This window comes from Melospiza melodia, chromosome 15 (assembly GCF_035770615.1).
Source record: "Melospiza melodia melodia isolate bMelMel2 chromosome 15, bMelMel2.pri, whole genome shotgun sequence".
In the NCBI taxonomy this organism is placed as follows: Eukaryota; Metazoa; Chordata; class Aves; order Passeriformes; family Passerellidae; genus Melospiza; species Melospiza melodia.
In genome coordinates this window covers 5,288,172-5,308,170 of record NC_086208.1, presented here as the reverse complement: position 1 = coordinate 5,308,170, position 19,999 = coordinate 5,288,172, and the positions used below count along the sequence as shown (strand labels likewise).

The 19,999-nt window shown below is 42.8% G+C and overlaps 3 protein-coding genes across 3 annotated transcripts in view; 1 reads left to right on the top strand and 2 right to left on the bottom strand.

Moving 5' to 3' along the window:
- Window positions 1-4,021, bottom strand: part of LOC134425172 (calcium and integrin-binding family member 2-like) — an 89,856-nt gene extending 85,835 nt beyond the window's left edge. Inside the window, exons 1-2 of the mRNA XM_063169497.1 lie at window positions 3,928-4,021; window positions 3,607-3,711 (exon numbers count right to left, since the gene is read on the bottom strand). The gene's annotated coding sequence lies outside the window, so the exon portion shown is untranslated. The remainder of the gene's footprint in view (window positions 1-3,606; window positions 3,712-3,927) is intronic.
- Window positions 4,022-4,971: 950 nt separating this feature from the next.
- DNAJA4 (DnaJ heat shock protein family (Hsp40) member A4) lies at window positions 4,972-11,244 on the top strand. Its single transcript, XM_063169493.1, has 8 exons — window positions 4,972-5,095; window positions 5,176-5,316; window positions 7,024-7,204; window positions 8,091-8,195; window positions 8,931-9,158; window positions 9,247-9,477; window positions 9,971-10,071; window positions 10,153-11,244. Exons 2-8 carry the CDS (start codon window positions 5,185-5,187, stop codon window positions 10,369-10,371), a joined length of 1,197 nt encoding a protein of 398 aa, XP_063025563.1. The 5' UTR covers window positions 4,972-5,095; window positions 5,176-5,184; the 3' UTR covers window positions 10,372-11,244.
- Window positions 11,245-11,605: 361 nt separating this feature from the next.
- On the bottom strand, window positions 11,606-18,707 carry SKIC8 (SKI8 subunit of superkiller complex). The gene is made up of 10 exons (XM_063169492.1): window positions 18,617-18,707; window positions 18,473-18,500; window positions 18,022-18,127; window positions 17,084-17,256; window positions 15,904-16,052; window positions 15,495-15,588; window positions 14,644-14,737; window positions 13,942-14,034; window positions 13,258-13,336; window positions 11,606-11,876 (listed from the first exon to the last, which is right to left on the bottom strand). The coding sequence occupies exons 1-10, from the start codon at window positions 18,626-18,628 to the stop codon at window positions 11,787-11,789; spliced, it is 918 nt and encodes a 305-aa protein (XP_063025562.1). The 5' UTR covers window positions 18,629-18,707; the 3' UTR covers window positions 11,606-11,786.
- Between the last annotated feature and the right edge of the window lie 1,292 nt (window positions 18,708-19,999).

The window sequence follows — 19,999 nt, the reverse complement described above, 5'->3', positions numbered from 1 at the left end:
CCAGCAGAATATTTGTGCTGGGATGGGCTGCTTTCTGCAGCTACAGGATAAGATTTCTGGGCGTTGACAGGCTCACTAAGCAATAAAGGAATATAAAAGCCAAATAAAGCTCACATACTGTTCACATCCTTTGCTCTGCAATTAGGACTGGTATCTTTCAGAAATTTGCATCCTCAAAGTTGAAGACACTGTCCCTACAATTTGCACAGTCACAAGATCCCAAACAGAAATATCAGAGAGGCCAAACCAAAGCCATGTTGTTACTAAGGTCCAGCAGTGACCAACAGCACTGCAAGGCAAAGCAGCCTGGGTGTGGATGGAGCATGCTGGGGACAGGATGTTTCAGGTTTAATTCACAGTAAGGCTATGGAAATGTGAAACTACCCAGGGCTGAGTACTCCCCCATCTATTTACTTGTAAGACAAGAAAGTGAATGTTTCACCATAAAATCTGTATTTACTTAAATGAACAGAGGGGTGGACTAACTCTGGATGCTCCTTGCTAGTCATCCCAGTTAGTTTAAGCAACTGTATGACAGGGCCCCTTTTTTTAGTCATATAACTGGTAAGAAATAGTGCCAAACAATACTTTTTGGTGCAAACATTCAACTGGTAGTCCTATTGTACCTCCCATCTTCCAGCCCTGAATCCAAATCAAATAAAAAGAAAGGCCTTACCTCACAACCACTACCAGCAGAACATCTCATAACCTTTATTCAAAATTGTTTCAAAGGCTTTGTTACATTTCTTTACATAAATTGCACCGCTTCTAATATTTTTTAATATTTCATATCAGTTTTCTTAGGGCCTGTCAGCTTTTCAACTTGCTACTAACTGCAGCCCTCTGCCTGCTATGTTCTGTTAACTACATTTACTGTGATTATCTACAGCTCTTTTTCCTACATTCTCATAAAATTAAAAATTTCATTCAGTGTCTAAAACATTTTAGCTAAAGTAAAAAAAAAAAAAATTAAACTCCACAGATCCACCAAATGAGAGTAGTTTTCGGGGTTTATGCAAAATGCTAAATCCAAACATGTCTTCAAATATTACAATGCCAAAGCCTTCATTAAATCTTACTAAACAAGTGAGTCTAAACACACACCTTAAGGATCAACCAATTTATGCTACCTTGGGCCAAGGAGATGATACTGAGGGCAGATTCCAGAATGAAAAGCTTCAGGCAAGCAACAGCTTTTTAAACTCACATATGCTTTTTATACTAATTTATTTCTAATGCAGGAATTCAGATTAGACAAACCTGTGACTGCTAGTTACTCACTACACACTACCCTACAATAGCTCCAAAGAAATGCCATTATTTACATTTTTCCTGGAGATACCCATCTTTTACTTTCCATCTATAGCAAAAAGATTTTTCTAACAGTTTGTTTCTATAGAAAACATCCTTTTCATATCATAATTACAGGCTCAGGGCCATTCAAGGTTCATTAAATGAAATTGTCACACTTTATTGTTTAACATACATTTCGAATAAGACTAAAAATCATAGCTTAAAAATATTACTTGAAGGATATTTCCCTAAAAAGTTTGTAGAAATTGTGCTAACTTTTGAGATCTGGATGCTTGAAAGAATCCAGCTGAGCACAAAGGAAAGTCTGCTGTGATTCTAATTTCACCTTATAGAGGAAATACTGAAGCTCTTTAAGCAGATTTAGTGTGACTGAAAAGAGACAATCCCTCAGATTCCCGACTTTTTTTCCCAGTGTTTTAATAAAAGGGTTTTTTAATACTTTACAAAAATCAAGGGTGCTGCAAGAAGCTGCAGCTGCAGTTCAGCAGATTGTTCTCTTACCTGTGTCTCCAGGATCCAGCTTCCAACAAGAATGACAAATAGCAATACAGCCAGATAAAAAATGCAAACAAGCAGATTCAAGCAGTGATTTATATAATGGGATTAAAAGATAAATGCATAATTCTTGTAGGATATAAAGGTGCTGCATGGTCCCAAGGTCAGGGGGGAAGCAGTTTTAACTCCTGTTTTGTGCTAAGCTGTTTCAGAACCAGAGTCCTCTGGTGGCTAAATGCACCAGGCTCCAGATCCAATTACTGCCCATTCCCAGTCCATTCCTGCCTCCCTGCAGAGAACAGAAACTCTCTGCTTGTTTTCCTGTTGACATCCACATGCAAATCTGATACTGGGCAAGTAAAAAGCAAAGAGGTGATTCATGTTACATGTGCCAGGAGGGAAGAAAGAAAGAACAGTAAAAGAACTTAGTTGTTCATGTGAAAAATGGGTTAGCAGCAACCACAAACTTTAGGAGGCAAGGTGTGCACCACAAGAAACAGAGCTGGGCACATACACCCTTCATCACCAGGCTGGTTGAGTACAGGAACCACGACTGTAATTGCTGAGAAACATGTCTGCATGTGTAAAGGCTGTATCACATTTATTACTGATCATGACAAAGCCATCTGCTGAGGATTCTAACTCTGTTCCATAAATAAAGTATTGATAAATAGGAAGTGTCTTGCTTCAGACAGCTGTAGGACTGTGTTCTCCTCAGGTATCAGAATGACTGCATCTCTCAGACAAGAGCACATGATGATGCACAGAATATCCACTGAGTGGTATCTCCTGTTTTTATAATCTCAAACACCAACCCTTACTACTTTTCCCACTAATTATTTGAATAAATAATGATTTGATAGCACCAACTGGAACCAAAGATGGAGAAAACAAATACTGCATATGAAGGTAAACTTAACCTGATAGGTCTCCCTAATAAAATGAAAGTAAATGACATAGGAGGCTCAATCCTCTTAAGCAAAGATCCAAACCAGCCAAGTTTTTGGCTGTTATTACAAGTAACAAATGTTAACAGTAAGAAACCATCGACCAGTGTGAGTTCTTATATTTACCAGTATCTACACACACCTACAGGTGGATTTCTATTCACAGAAATTATGTACTCTTTTTATCACATACTAAAGATGGATCTCTAAAATTCATTATGTGTTTTGAAAGCTTCTCATCTACTAAAGCATTCAGCTACTACCAAGCTATAAACTGATTTATTGTTTCTTCTTAAAAACAAATATTATGTTCATAACAACAGATTATAGCTAATTTATCTTTAAGGTAGAGACCATTATGAGAATGAACCTTTTCTTTGCCTAAAAAAGGAGACATTTAGTTCTTGGCCTACAAGTTTACAGAGTAACTTACCATAAATATTTCTAGAGAAGAGTTCCTGCATTTACTTGTCAATATAATTTCACAATTGCAAAACATAGATTTACATGTTCAGCTGCTGATAATTATGCTTGGAGAAAATAATAGTTATCAACACTGATTTCTTTCTTGTGGTTTTGAACTGTTACTTTCATTGATATTTTCTGTTGATTTCCTGTAATTAGCTCCCCCTTCTTCAGCAAATTTACATGCTGAATATAAGTAGATTGTATTAACTCAATCTTCTAATAGTATTTACTTGAAATGCAGTAGGAAGTTCATTGTAGTGGCAGCAGAGCTCTAAATGATGATGAATTTTCATTCAGATCTGTCCCTCTTTTTATTTTTCCCCATTTCCCACTGTTAGACAACACAACAGGGCCCTCTCCTTCAGTCATCCTGACTCTTTACCTGTGCTGTGCTTGGCAGGGCAGGGCACTGGAACCTTTGGGCTATCATAACCACAGGAGATGCTCTGCTTTCATAAAACTCTTCCCAGGAATAAGGAACTGTTTCCTGGAATAAAAGAGCAGCTTGTAAACATTCCTATTCAACTCAAGTTTGAGCAAAATCTGTTCTCAGTTCATGCAGCTTTTCTGTATTTTTCACTTGAGATTTTTCAATGTCAAGTTGCCATCTTCTAGGAAAATATGCTATTGCTCAGATCCACACAAGTACCAGTTATCTCATTTCCCCTGAGCAGTAAATAATTATATGAGGACCTTTGGTTACCTGGAGAAAGATGGAAACTATCCCAGCTTCCAAGTCTGCTCCAGGCAGGCTGGCTTGAGGAAAAGGCAAATAACAGATACAGAGCAGGGGTACAACATTAGCCAAATTAATTAAAAATTGAAAAAATACTGAGGAACAAGGCATCAGGAAAGCCTTCTATTAATTAACCAGAAGAAGATCTAACACACAGCATGGGGCAGGTTGTAGCAGGGTGCTCACCAGCCTCTCACAGGGCAGGGAGAGACACGGGTGCCAACTGAGGCAGCCGCCATGAGGGGCCCCTCAGAAGGGACCCTCACCCCTGCCAGGCCCGTGGCGCCTTAGGTTTGTCTAAAGGGTATTTTAGGTGTGCCTATAGTTGACACAGGTAGAAGCTTTCTAAATTAAACTCAACAGACTGTGTCTACAATACAAAGATATAAAATTTTGGGTAGTTTTTTACTGAGGTGGCTGCCATGAAGAGCCCCTCAGGACGGACCCCTCACCGCTGCTAGGCCCACAGTCCTTTAGGCTTGTCTAAAGCTGACATAGGTAGGAATTTTCTAAATTAGACTAAACAGACTGTGCCTACAATACAAAGATATAAAATTTTGGCTAGTTTTTAATATATTTTTAGCTGCATAAAATAGTCACATTTTAACTAATGGAAAGTACATCTAAAGCTTCCATATAAAAAAAATAGTATTTTGGAACTTTTATTGAAAAATAGTATGACATATAAATCTAAAAGCGATAAAGAAGAGGAAAGAATAGACTTGCATTACCGCATTAGCATAGATAATAATTTACAGCTCCCACGCAATGCTAACTGCTCGGTACCCCATCGCCCGAGTTCAGTTCGTGTGAGCTGTACTCAGGGCATGCCAGGCACAGCTCCGGGGCAGCCTCAGCCGCACAGCCCGAGCGGTTAAACCCGGCCCGAGCCGCGGCAAATTAAATCCGGAGCGCCAGACCCGGGCCCGGCCCGAGGCTCCTCCCCCCGCGCGCCCCGCCGGTGACGTCACGCGCAGCCGTTCTAGACCGTTCCAGCCCCGTGACGTCACGCGCGGCGTCATTCCAGAAGATTCGGCCGGGGCTCCTATAAAGGCTGCGGAAGAGGCGGAGCTGCCGGGATCGGAGAGCGGGTGGTGGCAGTGGCGGCGTTTTGTGCAGCGGAGTAACCGCAGCGGTGAGCGCGGGCCCTCGGTGGGGCGCTGGGCGGGATAAGCCGAGGGTAACCCCAGGGTAACGTGCCGCGTCCTCCCACAGGCACCCACCATGGTGAAGGAGACGGAGTACTACGACATCCTGCAGGTGAAGCCCAATGCCTCCTCCGAGGAGATCAAGCGCGCCTACCGCAAGCTGGCGCTGAAGTACCACCCCGACAAGAACCCCAGTGAGGGCGAGCGGGTACGTGGGGTCGGGGCCGGGGCTGGGCCGAGGCCTGCGGGCCACCCACCTACCCACCGTGAGACAGCGGCGCTCCAGGCAACACCTATGGCCCATGCACGGGGCAGGCCCCGTCCGGCTCTCGGGCGGGCCGGGGCCGAGCCGGGCTCACCGCAGGCCCCGTCCGGCTCTCGGGCGGGCCGGGCCCGAGCCGGGCTCACCGCAGGCCCCGTCCGGCTCTCGGGCGGGCCGGGGCCGAGCCGGGCTCATCACTGGCGCCGCCAGGCCGCGCAATGGGCAGCCCTGCCCGGAGAACCGGACGCTGGTGCGGGGCCGCCCGCGGAAGCACCGCGGGTCCGCCACAGCCAGGCCGTTGTTACAGCCAGTGTGCACTAAGTCCCAGCTCAAATTCTGCTTTGCTTTTTCTGGAGCGTATTGCCGGTGCGTGAAGGCTTCCCTACTTCCACGTCTCTGTTTAGACCTGTGAGCCTGGCAGCAGGCCTATGGCAAAGGGGATGCAGCATTTCCTTTTTTTTTTTTTTTTTTGATGTGGCGCATACTAGTTTCCCTGTAGTTACGGTGGAAGATCGTCCTTAGAGGAGCTGGTTAAAACAGGCAAAGCTGGAAGGATTTTCAGTGTGCCAGTGGCCACTGTGCTGTCAGACGTTTAAAAGGCTGGTAGTGGATCCAGCTGCCAGCACTGTTGTGCTGGATGGGTTTGTGCTGCTGAACAGCATGGGTTTTCTTCAGAGAAAAATGCTGATGTAGATGTCCAAGGTAACTATACCCGGGAAATCACTGGGCTGTACGTGGGTGGGCTCCTTACAAGGGAATTATTTTACATGCTATCAGCACAGACCTGCACAGCTGCCTGTGTTGACTTGGATGATAAACGAGCACCACAATTGGAGAACTAAGGAAAACATGAATGATGGGATTGTTTATCTAAAAGCTGACTTACTAATACATTAATACAGGAATAGTAGGTCCTTATGTTAGCCTCTAGAATACTAATTTATAGAACTCAAACAGTAGCATAGTCAAAGGCAACCTTTTCTGCTTTTATTTTGGGCCTGCTTTTTTTGCTTACACCACTTTACATGGCCATGAGTAAATGAAATTTTAAAATTGAAGTGGTCATTCTTTTTAAAAATTCAGTTGGTGATCTTAGTAATAGGAAATTCTTCATAGCTATTTAAGAAAAATCCTTAGTTGTTTTGATTTGTATCTAAGTCCTTGTGTTTGTGATGAGTAAGCAACACCCGTGTCTGGTCACATAAATCTCTGCTGTAGCTGGATGTACCAGCTCAGCAGGCATGGAGAATCCCTGTGTAGCTCTAGGCTGACTGGCACTGCTGTGGCCATGAGCAGTTGGGCACCTGCAGGACTTCAGGGATAGCACCATATTCCTTTCCAAATGGATTTGTTAGAGGTTACAATGGTTGTTGCAACTACCACAATAAGCAAAATGCAGTTGGTGTATACTTGTGAGGTGGATGTGACTGAATTAAGCCCACTTAAAACATGGGAGGAGGGGGGAGAGGGAGGAAAGGGGTGGTTTTCCTGCACAAAAGTGTGCTATTATGGCCTGTTTCCCAGGGAGTTTCCTTTTGGCAACAAATGCTACAAGAGGGTGTTGTAGTGGCTCGATCTGTAGATGGAGTTGAATATGAGAGGGCTACTTTTCCTTTTGGTCATAGTTGTTCAGAGCTTCTTTTTTCTTTTTAGTTTAAACTTATATCCCAGGCATATGAAGTTCTGTCGGACCCAAAGAAAAGGGACCTCTATGACCAGGGTGGGGAGCAGGCTATTAAAGAAGGAGGCCTGAGTGGCGGCAGCTTCTCTTCACCCATGGACATCTTTGACATGTTCTTTGGTGGTGGAGGCCGAATGAATAGAGAGAGAAGAGGTACACAGTTCTAAACAAGTTCTAGAAACTCTAACCATGCACTTAAGAATAAAACACCTGTGCTATGGTACTGCTGTTTTGCTGAGTGCACATAGTGTGGATATTACTTGTTGCAACAATAGAATAAGTAAACTATGATTTTTCTAGTTATTCTAGCATTAAGAGTCTAATAAAGTAGATAATGTGGCTTAGCCATAGCCATCTTTTTGCTAAGTTCTGTTTATTTTTTGTTGAAGGGGGAATGGGTAGTCTGTAGGGGAGGGGGAAACATCAGTAAGTCAGCAGGTTTAGACCTGTTTAAGTTCCTTTTTTCCAAATCTGTGCCTCACTTGCTCATAGTTTTTGGGCAATTTGCTTCAAAGGACACCATCAACTTAAACTTCAGTAATTTTAAATCCCATTAAAATATTTGGGAGAAATTACATGAAACTGAGTACAGTGTGCTACCAAAAGCATGATATGATTTTTGTCTTTTCCAGGCCCAATGCCTGTTAAAGTAGCAAGTAGTAACTTGCTGTAAAATCACTGAAATTACCTATGAAGTGGCATGGAAATGCATAGGCAGGCATAAATAGCAACTTCTAAATTGACAGATCTGAAGCTGGTAGTGTCCTTGCATCTTGCTGTTTCAGTTAAGCTTATAAAATTAGGAGTAGGGATAGGGTGGCTTTGATGATGCTTTGCTTTAATTACAGCTCAACCTTTATGTTTGGAAATAAATGGGTGGAGCTTAGCCGAAGCTGATGGAATTGCACATGCTTTTAAGGGGGCTGAGTTGTGTTCAAAGTTTGGAATGAGCTCTGCATTTCTTCAGTAAGACTGTGCATGAACATTTATCTTCACAAAAGCTGAACAAGTATTAATATTTTCCTTTTTTTCTCTGAAGGCAAAAATGTGGTGCACCAGTTAGGTGTATCTCTTGAAGACCTCTATAATGGCATTACAAGGAAACTGGCACTGCAAAAGAATGTTATTTGTGCAAAATGTGAAGGTAAAAAAACACAAGTAGTGGTTTCAAATCCTTCTTCAAGTTGTTTGTATGGCTTGTCTGAGGCTGAGAAGAAAGTCTGAAGGCTTTCTTACTTTTCTGTGTCTTCATTCTTTGCCTGATCCCTGAAAGTCTGTCAGGGTATTTAATTCTTACTTACATTTATCCGAAAGTAAGTCTCTCAACAGTGTTACAAAATGATTGTTCTAATGGCAAACTAAAACTCACTGTGAGTTGCAGCTAGGGGTACCTAAATTAAAATTATCTTCACCCAGAACTTGGATGTAAATGTTTACTCTGTAAAACTTCTTTAATTGCTGTGGGTGGAAGACTAGCTTGTGTTATGCTACTAATTTTACAGTTACTAAGTACTCCCTAGACTGGTCCTCTTTGAGGTAAATTTTAATAAGGTCTTATATCTTAGTACTCTATTAAATATTTCATAAGCAGATTCTTTTCCAAGTATTAATGGAATGTTTATGTCTTGCATTTGGTATGCTGACAGTTCCTTGGAAACCAGGAGTTACTGGGGGGTGGGGCAGAGGCTAATACAATAAGCTGTATAAACATTTTGTTTGTAGAAACCTCCAGCTTGTGGGCTATGTTTTGTGATGGCAGCTAAATTCCATTACTGAACTACTTTTAAGTTACCCTAACCATGCTCTTGAAGTCAGTGATTTCCAGCCTGACTACTGTAATTTTTTGAGACTGAGATGGAATTTAATTCTTTTGTCAAAGGTTATGGCGGAAAGAGAGGGGCAGTAGAAAAATGTCCTGTGTGTAAAGGAAGAGGGATGCAAGTTATAGTTCAGCAGATTGGACCTGGCATGGTGCAGCAAATCCAAACTGTGTGCCCAGAATGCAAAGGCCAAGGTGAAAGAATAAATCCAAAAGACAGATGTGACAACTGCAATGGCTGTAAGGTTGTAAGAGAGAAAAAGATCATAGAAGTTCATGTTGATAAAGGTAAGATCTGTGTATTTGTATTGGTTCCCAAATAATAGTCAATTATAGTCTATAGTTCTGCAGAGAATAAATGGGTTTCTTTTTTCAGGTATGAAAGATGGTCAGAAGATAGTATTTCATGGAGAAGGTGACCAGGAGCCTGATTTGGAGCCTGGTGATGTTATAATTGTGCTTGACCAAAAGGATCACAGTGTCTTTCAGAGACGAGGGCATGACTTAATCACAAAAATGAGAATTCAACTCTCAGAGGCTTTGTGTGGTTTCAGAAAGACAATTGAAACTCTGGACAACAGAGTTCTTGTCATATCTACAAGGCCAGGTAGGTTGTTAAGAGTACTAATACTATGTAAACTAATTGGTTTAATTATACCTGGACTGGAGTTTTGGTGGAGATTGTTCTGTTTGGGTTGGTTTTTTTTCTAACCAGATGATGCAACATGTTCATGAGGCAGTCACTTAACCTAGTTGGTTCTTTGTTGTTGTTACTCTATACCTGAAGCTGTCAAATGCCTCTTAATAAACCTCAGCCCCAGCTGGTGGATAACCAGAAAGATATTAAAGAGGAAAGAATCTTAATTCTACTAAATTATCTGTTCATTCAGCCTGAAGGCTGTGCCAAGAAAAGCTGGCTTCTCTTACAGCAGGGGAAATAGTCTGAATGGGCTTAGTTGTGTACAGCTTGGGTTTAGGTCTGTGCTGTGAAGTGATTACAATCTGCCTGAGGTGCCATGAGAACAGTCCAGCCCTGCCTCGTGTGGCTGTGAAATGCCCATCCCTTCACAGCAGCCCACTTACAGCTCTTGCCTCCATAGGTGAAGTGATAAAACATGGTGACCTGAAATGTATCTACAACGAAGGGATGCCTGTCTACAAATCTCCAATGGACAAAGGCAGCCTGATCATACAGTTTTTGGTAAGCTGCATGCTTTTCTGTAGCCAATATACTCATGTTTGCACATGAATAAATACTCATTTTAAATATATAAAATTGTAGGTCCAGTTTCCAGAGCACTACTGGCTCCCAAGGGAGAAACTGTCTCTGCTGGAGGCTCTGCTTCCTTCCCGAGAAGATGTTATGGTTACAGATGAGATGGATCAGGTAGACCTTGAAGATTTTGATCCAAATGAGCAAACCTACCGTAACAGTGCAGGAGAAGCATATGAAGAAGATGAGGAGGGTCCAAGAACAGGAGTACAATGTCAGGCATCTTAAAGCAAGGTGGAGCAGATGTCATCTAAGATGTAAATTTTCACAATGAAAACTGCATGGCTGTAATAGCCACTGCTTGTGGTTTTTGTGTTCAGCAAATTGAGTTGCTGCGCTGTCAGTATCACCTTTTTGTAACTAATTTATATTGTGTTCTTGTAGTCTTTCTATATAAAGCAAATGTCATACAGCTGAGAACCAAGTTGGTATGAATTTTCCTTGCTGTGAAGGTTCTCAATTTATTCACCTGTGCTCTTTCTATAAGACTTTGGCAATATCAATAGAGGCTAAGTGGAGTGTCTTATGTAAATACTTTCATACTGGAAAATTAATTTCATAGAATAAAACATAGCAGAATAACTTCTAATAAATAGTACTTCACCTTTTATCGTGCTTCTCTTATACTTTCTAAGCCATTCTGGAACCCCCTTTATTTAAGCAAGTTCTTCTAAGCTCAGACTCCTGTCATCCAGTCTAGATTATTTGTGTTAGCTGTACCACTCATACCTTGTCTCATTTTGTATTTCAGAAGCATTTTGTGCATGCCCTCCTCTCTGCCTCTTAGCCTTCCTCCTGTGTTTTGTGGGTTTACAGTAGCATTCCTTCAGCTGCTTCTGTGTGTGACCCAAGGTTACAAGCTGTCCTCTAATGTGTTACATACAAGCAAATACTTGCAAATAAAAGTTTGACCTTTCAGAAGCTCAAGCTTTGTATTTCAGCCTTCCTAGAAAGGGTTTTTACTTCCTCCTAGGCATTGTATACTTGTGCCTTAACTAAAATGAATAAACCAAAACCACTTGCACTGGGTATACTGCTGCTGTTTTGTAACATACATGCTACCACAGTACAGCAATCCCATTAAAGCTTTTTTCCATTTTACCTATTTGCTGGTAGTGTTTGTATTAAGTCAGGGTTAGAAACAAGTGATCCCCTTTAGTGGAATGAAACCATGATGAATGATCTGTGTCCATGTACCACACAATTGTTGAAACAGGTGTTCAGCTTAAGTGATCCTCTTGCACTCACTAGCAGCAGGACAAGCTGGGCTGTCATTTCCCATATCTAAAACACAGCCTCAGTCATTCTCCTTCTGCTAAAATAAGCTGCTGTAACACTTAGGCCATGCTGTCCAGCTCTGGTCTATTTATGTTTAAAGGCAGGGGTGATTAACTGAGCAGTACTTCACCCATGACTACCTATTTCCAAAAATACTTTTTCCCCAAGAATTAGACACAAGGACTTGGAGCTGTAGCTTTTATTTTAAAAAAGTAAGACTTTCTCTTGTGCTAAGCAAAATCAAAATTAGATCTGGTTTTGCAGATCAGTATGAATGCTTTTATCATAGTAAAAAATTACATACAACAGTAGCAGTCCCTTGAAACTGCTACAAGAGATTTATTGAAGCATCTGAGTCAAGACATTTACACTGGACAGTCATAAATATGAATTTCTTGGTCATCACCAACAGACACAATTTTGGACCCACTTCCATTGTATTTCACTCCCCAAACCTGTAAATAAGACATATGCAAATTTATCCAGAGAGCACAAAGAAAAATCATCTTTGCAGCAGTAATATTTATTACAAGCAGTAGAGGAAAGATTATTGAAAAGTCACCTAATTAGAACTGGTGTAGTTGTGGCTTCTGCTTCACCAGCAGCTGAGGCCACCGAAGCAGAGCAGGACACTGCCCTCTAGGAGCCTGCCGAGCTCCTACACCACTGACTGTGCCTCACCCAGCCAGAGATCCTCGGGCAGGGCTGAAAAGTGCTCGCCCCAGTTTGCATAAATAACCCAAACATTCTCACTCCTGCCCATCCTGCAGCCCTTGCTGAAAAGAGTACAGTGCAGGAAAGGAAGAGAGGAAGTATTTGTCATGCAGACTGAGACCATGACAGACTGAAGAACAGAACTGGATTTATCCTTGAGCTCTTTCAGAGAACCATTTACCTACCAGTACAAAACTTAGAAAAATTCAGGTCACTCTGATCTAAGACAGTTACACAAGCTCTGACCTGACACCCATCTCCATCAGAATGACATCAGGAAGGGTGAAGGCTCCCCAGCACGTTCATGTGAAATGCAGAGTGGGTGTGTTGACAAGTGTATGGTTTGGGTAATCTTGGACACTATTTTGCATTAGTACCCAAACCCAGCATTCCCAGTAACTAACACATCTCTGTCTGCCACAGACTGAATGAGATCATACACAATAGCTAAACAGCAGGGGAAAGAAACCCCCACAACTACAGGTAACTGAAAAGAAGGTTACCAGCAAGAAAGTACTACATTCAAGAAGAAAACATTCAAATAAAATCTGAAAGAATATCCTTTGTTTCTTGTTCAGTGGTCCATTAAAATAAAACACTTGTTCTGTTTATCATCTAACATTTGGCCAAAGAGTAAATGGGTAGAAACCTAACTCCTTCTCTCACAGGCAGCTGTCACTGAACAATAAAGTAAAAACCCCCAGTATTACAGACACTGAAGGAGGAAAAACTCCCAAGTTGCCAGGCTGCTTTCAAGCATCTGTTTAAGTAATTCCATCCTTTTAAATAAGTACTTCCACCCTTACACATGCTGTGTTAGTCACAGAAATAAGTAAAACCAGAGACAAAGGTAACAGAGTCTGGTGAGACTTAGGCTCTCCACTCAGGATTGCCTTTTTTGGGCCTGAAAAATATTAATGACTTGGAAGAGATCAGCATATACACCTGGGAGTACTAGTTCAATATTAAGTGCTAAATAACCACAACTTCTAAATTTTCATTACAGCAGGCTGAAGCTGCATTACTGCAAGCCTGGAGCTGCAGCACCAAGGTGAAGCACAAATGTGCTCAACTACACAAGCTCTCCTGGGAACGTGGTGACTCAGGGAATAGCAGCCATACCTGATCTTGGTGGTCAAAAAAAGTATGGACACAGGTCCTTGTTCCAGCATCCCAAACCTTCACACTTTTATCAGATGAACTGAAAGAAAAATAACACTGATTAATGTTTAAATTAATATATTAACTAAAGTTTAATGCAAACATTAAAGGTTCTCATATGGCAGACATAAGAAACCCTCTTTCACCCATCAAATACAGGAATGAAGTAGCAAATGACTGCATCTTCTGCTAGGTTCCACTACCTTTAAAATAAATTTACTGTTCCAACATCTGCAATGTGAAAATGAAGACTCCCATTTTGGCCAAAAAATTCTTTGAGGCAAGTTCTTTGGATAAGGAAATTCTTGTTACATATACTTGGCTCCCCAGCTACCTCAGCTGTTTTAAGAATTAATACAAAGATTCAAGTAGATTAATGTATTACTACTTTCAGTTGTAATTCTTGATTCAAGAGCAATTTTTCAGCTATTCAGAATCAAACTGCTGTTCTCTTAGGTGTTTTTCACTTGTCAGGAACTACACTGCAATGGGAAGACTTACTCTGTAAAATGCTTTCACTACAGCTGGTATCACATCACAGATTGGCTCGAGCCTTTAAATTTTATGTTACTTCATTACAGATCCCACTGCAATTTGTACACTTTTTTTTCCCAGTAATCAAAAACAATTAAAAATCCTCAGTACCTGGAAACAAAATGGGTATCATCGGGACAAAATGCTACATTTAAAACCCAGGATCCGTGACCACTTAATGTGCCAGCCAAGTTTGCATGTTGCCTGTGGAAAGAACACATTAGCATTTGCTTTGTGAATTCCAGGGAAAAAGCAACAGGAATATACCCTAGCTAGTGCAATCAAGAATGGTTCAATGGAAGGTGACTTCTGGACATTTGTTCATCCAAGCTGAACTGGTGCTACAGCAGATTCTGTTTTTCCATTTCAAATAGTTAACATAAAAAGAAGTCGCTCAGAAGATGGACTGGAGGACAAAGAGTTTCACCAAAGCCAAAGCAATGCAGGTTTAGAAGGTGAAGACCACTGAAGCAGGGCCATTTCCTCCCCAGGGTCTTCCAAGGTATTGCAAGATGCAACAGAAATAGGTCATAAATATAATTTCCTGTGCACAGAACAGATGTTTAAGAGAGGTGAACACAAGCTCACAGGACAGATACACAGAAGAATTAGCTTACTGCCTACAGGCAAATACGAGGAAAGTAATTTGTTTTCAATTCACAGCTTTCTTCTACCTCTACACTTTCAAAAACTATCTAAGGATGTAGTATTTTACGATTTAAGATTATTTATTACATAAAAAGTCACCAAAAGCTGAAAGGAATTCTGGAGAGCGGAGGGTTAGCTCTATGTTTCACAGTATCAGCCACTCACACATCGTAGATTTTGATGTATCCATCATCGGAGGCGGTGACGAGCAGCTGGGAGTCAGGGGAGAAGGTCAGCGAGCGGATGGGCATGGCATGGCCTGCAGGGACAGGGACACAGGGCAGGGCTGGCACTCCTCCCACTGACACAGCGCCCAGCGAGCTGCAACAGCTCTGCCTGCTCAGACACAGCAGCCTCTGAAGCCTCCTTCTCTCCAGAGGCTGCTTCACACAAGGGAAAATGAAACAGCAATTCTCAACTGTCAATGTTAATGCATGTCCCCAACACAAAGACTATCTAATTTCTTTCAACTGTGCATCTCTATTAGAAATCATGTCATATTTTATAGTATGATTGCATATTTAAGTGGTTGGAGTTTTGGTTACAACTGGGCAGAAACTGCATGAACATTAAAAGCCCATTTATCTGTTAGATAAAAATGCATGTGTTCTACAACATAAAATGTTCAGTTACTTTTTAGACCAGCAAAAAATTGCTTTAGAACAAATAACACAAGAAAAAGAAAAATCATGTGCAGGGCAGCACACATTTGGCTTGGCTTCATTCCCTTGTACTTTTCTGCAATACAAGGAGCTCCAATTTAAGAATTTAATTAAGCATTACTGACTGTATCTTTTAAAAAAGGCATTTATGATGCAAGCATGAGTTTACAGCCTGCCTCTAATATTTTAAGTGGTTTAGGTTAGAACACACTAAATAAGTAAATACTGTCTAATGGTCAAATATCTCAACTCATTTTTGCCATGGTTGTTGTAGCTTATTCTGACTTGCATTATATCCTTTAATTTTGTCAGAAATGAGGTCAGAATTAGGTACTGCAAATAACCAAACCATACCTTCTAGCGTATGCAGAAGTTTTCCAGTTGCAATATCAAAAATATTGATAATGCCATCTATCGCTCCACTGGCCAAGTATTTTCCATCTGGACTCTGTAATAAAACACAAAAAGTGTGATTCAACATCTGTGTGTATTTATGCTGTGTAAGCCCTGACATTCCCTTGGCAACTTTTCACAAATAGTAATCTATGCAAGATACCTGGGCTCCAAAAATCCTGAAGGCTATAAACAAGATCCAAATATATTTTCCAGATGTGCAGGGGGAAATGTCAAACAATTTGTATTTGGAACTATGGCTGTCACCTAATATTATTGCAGAGATAAACTGATAGATGGAAACAAAAACACCTATTTACAACATATTACAGCAATAGCAATTTCTCATAAGGAATTATGTGCTTCTTACATATGCAATGCTAAGGATGAACTTTCCTCTGGTGTCTAGAGAATATTCTTTCTTTCCAGTTTCAACACCGAAAATATTTACTTTCCCCACGTGACTTCCTGTTGCAAGGTACTGGGAATCAGGTGAAAAAGCCAGGGACCAAGCATCAACTGTATTAAAAAATAAAAACCAGTTAGCTGGATCCTGTTCTTGTTCTTATTCAACAGTGTCAGTCCTGTATGCATCTGTTTAGATGTGTAACCCCCTAAGAATGTACAAGCTCATCAAGTCACCCCTTCTATGTAACTAGTGGAGCATATCTTGAGCTATTTACTTACATTTAGTAAAAGACTACATTTCTAGTAAGACCCTGACCTTATGAGACCCTCATGTAATGTTAAATTTAGAATTTAAGACTGCATCAGTTAAGTGGAAATTCTTACTTTTTTCCCAGAACAAAAGACTGACACTACTGGAAAAAGCAACACAGTATGTAGCAAAGCACAGAAGATGAAAGTACAGGAGAAATGCAGACAAATGTAAGACAGATAACATTCCTGCAATTGAATGTAAAAACCCATCATTTTTCATAGCGGTGCAATGTATTTATCTGGGACAATATAATTTACAGGTTTTTTTTTCCAGAAGTTAAATATTAATTGCCTAAAACACTGCAAGATTATTCTTAAATTTGTGAGTCCCAGTGGACTCATGAAATACTTGGAATAAGACCTTGGGCCCTGAATTCCAGCTTGGAGAACATCAGCATTGTTACCATTGATAGCTGTTTTGGCTTGCTTGCTCAGGAGTGGACATGCTGGATAAAAAAGGATGAGATGCAAGGCTCAAATTCACTGCAGTGTTATGAAGAACATTCAAATCCATCTGAATAAGCACTTGAATTATTTCTTCCAAATATCCCTTTACCAATGCATGTGTAAGAGAAGCTTCTGCTTTATGCATGCAGCAAAATGCCTACTATGTGTACCTGAGAAAGCACAAGTAGTGTGTAAAAATAAAATTGTAAAATTGTAAAATTGTCTGATGCTGCTTTGTGTGGAGCTCATAAAACCTTAAAGACTTCTGCAAACACAGGAAAGATTAAACCCCCCAAAGACCTTAATGCCCTCAGGTACCCCGATATCTGCCAGGAAGAGTCACAGTGTTCCCCTGCAGAGCCAGCTCAGCACTGGTGTCTTACCAGGACCAGCATCTATGGACTTGATCTGCTTGCCAGTCTCCAAGTCCCAGAGGCGAATGTGGGCGTCCAGGGAGCTGGAGGCTGCGATGGCACCCGTGTGGCTGATGTCCACTGACACCACCCCCAGCTGGTGCCCCTCCAGAGTCCACTGCAGATCCAGCTTTTCATCGTTCCTGCCGTGCAGGGAAAGAAAAGCCTCGTTGGGAATGGCTGGGGGGGCTGAACATGCCCAGTCTCACACAAAACAAACAATCCAATTCCTCCCTGAAGGGCTGCACACAAACTCTCTGTACTTAAAGAACTGACAAATCAATAATTTACCACATTCCTGCCAAGCAGGTACTTCATCCTACGTTTGGAAGCCATCCCACCAAAAAATGTCCATCACACCCCAGTCTGTGGGTGCGCACAGGGCTGGCCTGTGAGCTCAGCACCAAGTACCACGACTGACATCTTCACAGTCACCCCACCCAAGCTAAACCTACCACTGAAGTGAAGCAAATCCTTCACACTGCTTTTCCTAAGAGACAATAACTCCTTTGCAAAAGCACACTTCCATTAGGATTATCAGGATCTTTCTTTCAATAAAAAAGGAAGATGTCATTTCCTCTTTCTCACTATTCCCATTATTTCTTTCACAATACACATCTCCAAATGCACTGTCTCATCAAAAGGTGCATTTCTCATTCTTTGGTTTAGAAGTTCATTAAGTATTCTCTGAAATGCATTTTCAAAAGGATTCTCTTTTTTTTTTTTTTAATGAAAGCACACCAGAATGCCACCACTCCAAGAGAAAGCACACACCAATGGAGATAAACTTGCTCAAAGAAGCAGCTCTGTGTGCCATTCTTCTAACATCGCTAGAGATTGTGGAAATTCAAGGCTGCTCCATACAGACCATTTCTAAGGCCTAACACAGATTAATATGGGGCACTTACCACTTCCAGACCTTTACCAGATCATCCAGAGAGCCAGAGATCACTGTTTCAGAACCATCATTTTTATTTTTGCCCCATGCAACTGACCAAATGGCATCATCATGAGCTAAAAGAGAATATAAGCACATTAATTAAAAAATAAGTATTTTCTTTTGATAGAAGACCACAACTGGTTTTGGCAATGCTGAACTGGCTAGCTGCAATGTTGGCAATAGACCGTGCCCTGCTCCTCAGGTCTATTGAGCGCTCTGAGAGCCTCGTCACTGTCTTCTTTCTTCCAAAATATGTGAGCAGCGTCAATGCCGAAAAAGCAGCACAGCTACCTCTGAGTTACTCAGATTTATGCCCAATACACACATAACCAGGTCTCCTCACACGGATACCTGCCATTATCTACTTTACATCATCCCAGAACACCAACACTGCTCAATACCCGTTAGCGTTTGCTCACCTTGCTCTTGCTTGAAGAGAATACCGTACTAGAAAGAAAAAATAATTAATATTACACATGAGCAGCCTATACACATATATATACATACACATACACACACCTCAAGCCAGCAATTAGCTCAGCTAACGCTGTGTTTTTAATTACCTGTGTGGTCATGTCTTTCTGAAAACAATTGCGAGGGGAGCGCGCCCACAGCAGCCGGACACAGCTCCCGCCGCCGTCGCGCCGTGATGACCTCGGTACCACCGAGAGCGCCGCTCCCCGCGCCCTCCGGCCCCGCGCCTCTGCCGCCGCCCTGTGGCCGGGAGGGACAGCCGGGGGAAACGGACACATCCCGCCGGGGGAAACGGCCCCGAATCCTGCCCGACAGCGCCCTCAGGGACAGCGGCACCGAGCCCTGGCCCCGCGTCCTGCCCGTCAGCGCCCTCGGGGACAGCGGCACTGAGCCCCGGCCCCGCGTCCTGCCCGTCAGCGTCCTCAGGGAGAGGGGGACCGAGCCCCGGCTCTGTGTCCTGCCCGTCAGCGCCCTCGGGGACAGCGGCACCGAGCCCTGGCCCCGCGTCCTGCCCGTCAGCGCCCTCGGGGACAGCGGCACCGAGCCCCCGGTCCCGCGTCCCGCACCGGCGTCCCACAGTTGACATCTTCATGGCCGCCTCTCACTCATCCCCTCCCGCTCACCCACAGGCCAGGCGGGCGCGGGGCCGGCGCCATCGCTGTGGGCAGCCCTCAGATGCTGGGTGTGTGGTAGCGGTGGCAGCGGTGCCCTGCGGTGCTGCCATGGCAGTGCTGGTGTGAGCTGTGGGGTGCGGCCAGGGCCGCCGGCCCAGCCGTGTAGAAGCTCCTGAGGGAAGGCTGGGCCGGCTGCCGCTTGTCTGAGGTGTGCAGGAGGTGAGGGGCCGCCCGAGCACGGCACTGCCCGACCCCGCGCTCCTTGGGCTGCAGCACTGCCCAAGGCTCTTACCACGGCACAGAAGGCTTTAACTTCACAGAATCACAGAATCACGGAGTCATTAAGGTTGGAAGGGGGCTGCAAGATGATCAAATCCAGCCTAAGTTGACCACCTTGTCAATCAGGCCAGAGCACGAAGTGCCACAGCTGATCATTGCTTGAACACTTCAGGGATGGTGATTCCACCACCTCCCTGGGCAGCTCATTTCAATGCCTGACCACCTTTTCTGTGAAGAAATTCTTCCTGATGTCCAGCCTGAACCTCCTTTGACACATCTTGTGGCTGTTTCCTCTGGTCATGTCACTTGTTTCCTGGGAGAAGAGCCTGATCCCCACCTGGCTACGCCCTGTCAGGGAGTTACAGAGAGCAAGAAGGTCCCCCCGAGCCTCCTCCGGGCTGAGCCCGCACAGGGCCCTCAGCCACTCCTTGTGCTCCAGAAAGGAAGTTTCCCTGCTAATCATCTGTGTCAGATCCAAAAAAAAAAAAAAAAAGGTATGACTTTTCTTTTGGAAGCTGAAGTTTCTCAAGTTGCTGTCTCTGCTTGAGTTAAAAGTGCAAAAATGTCACAATTTAAGTT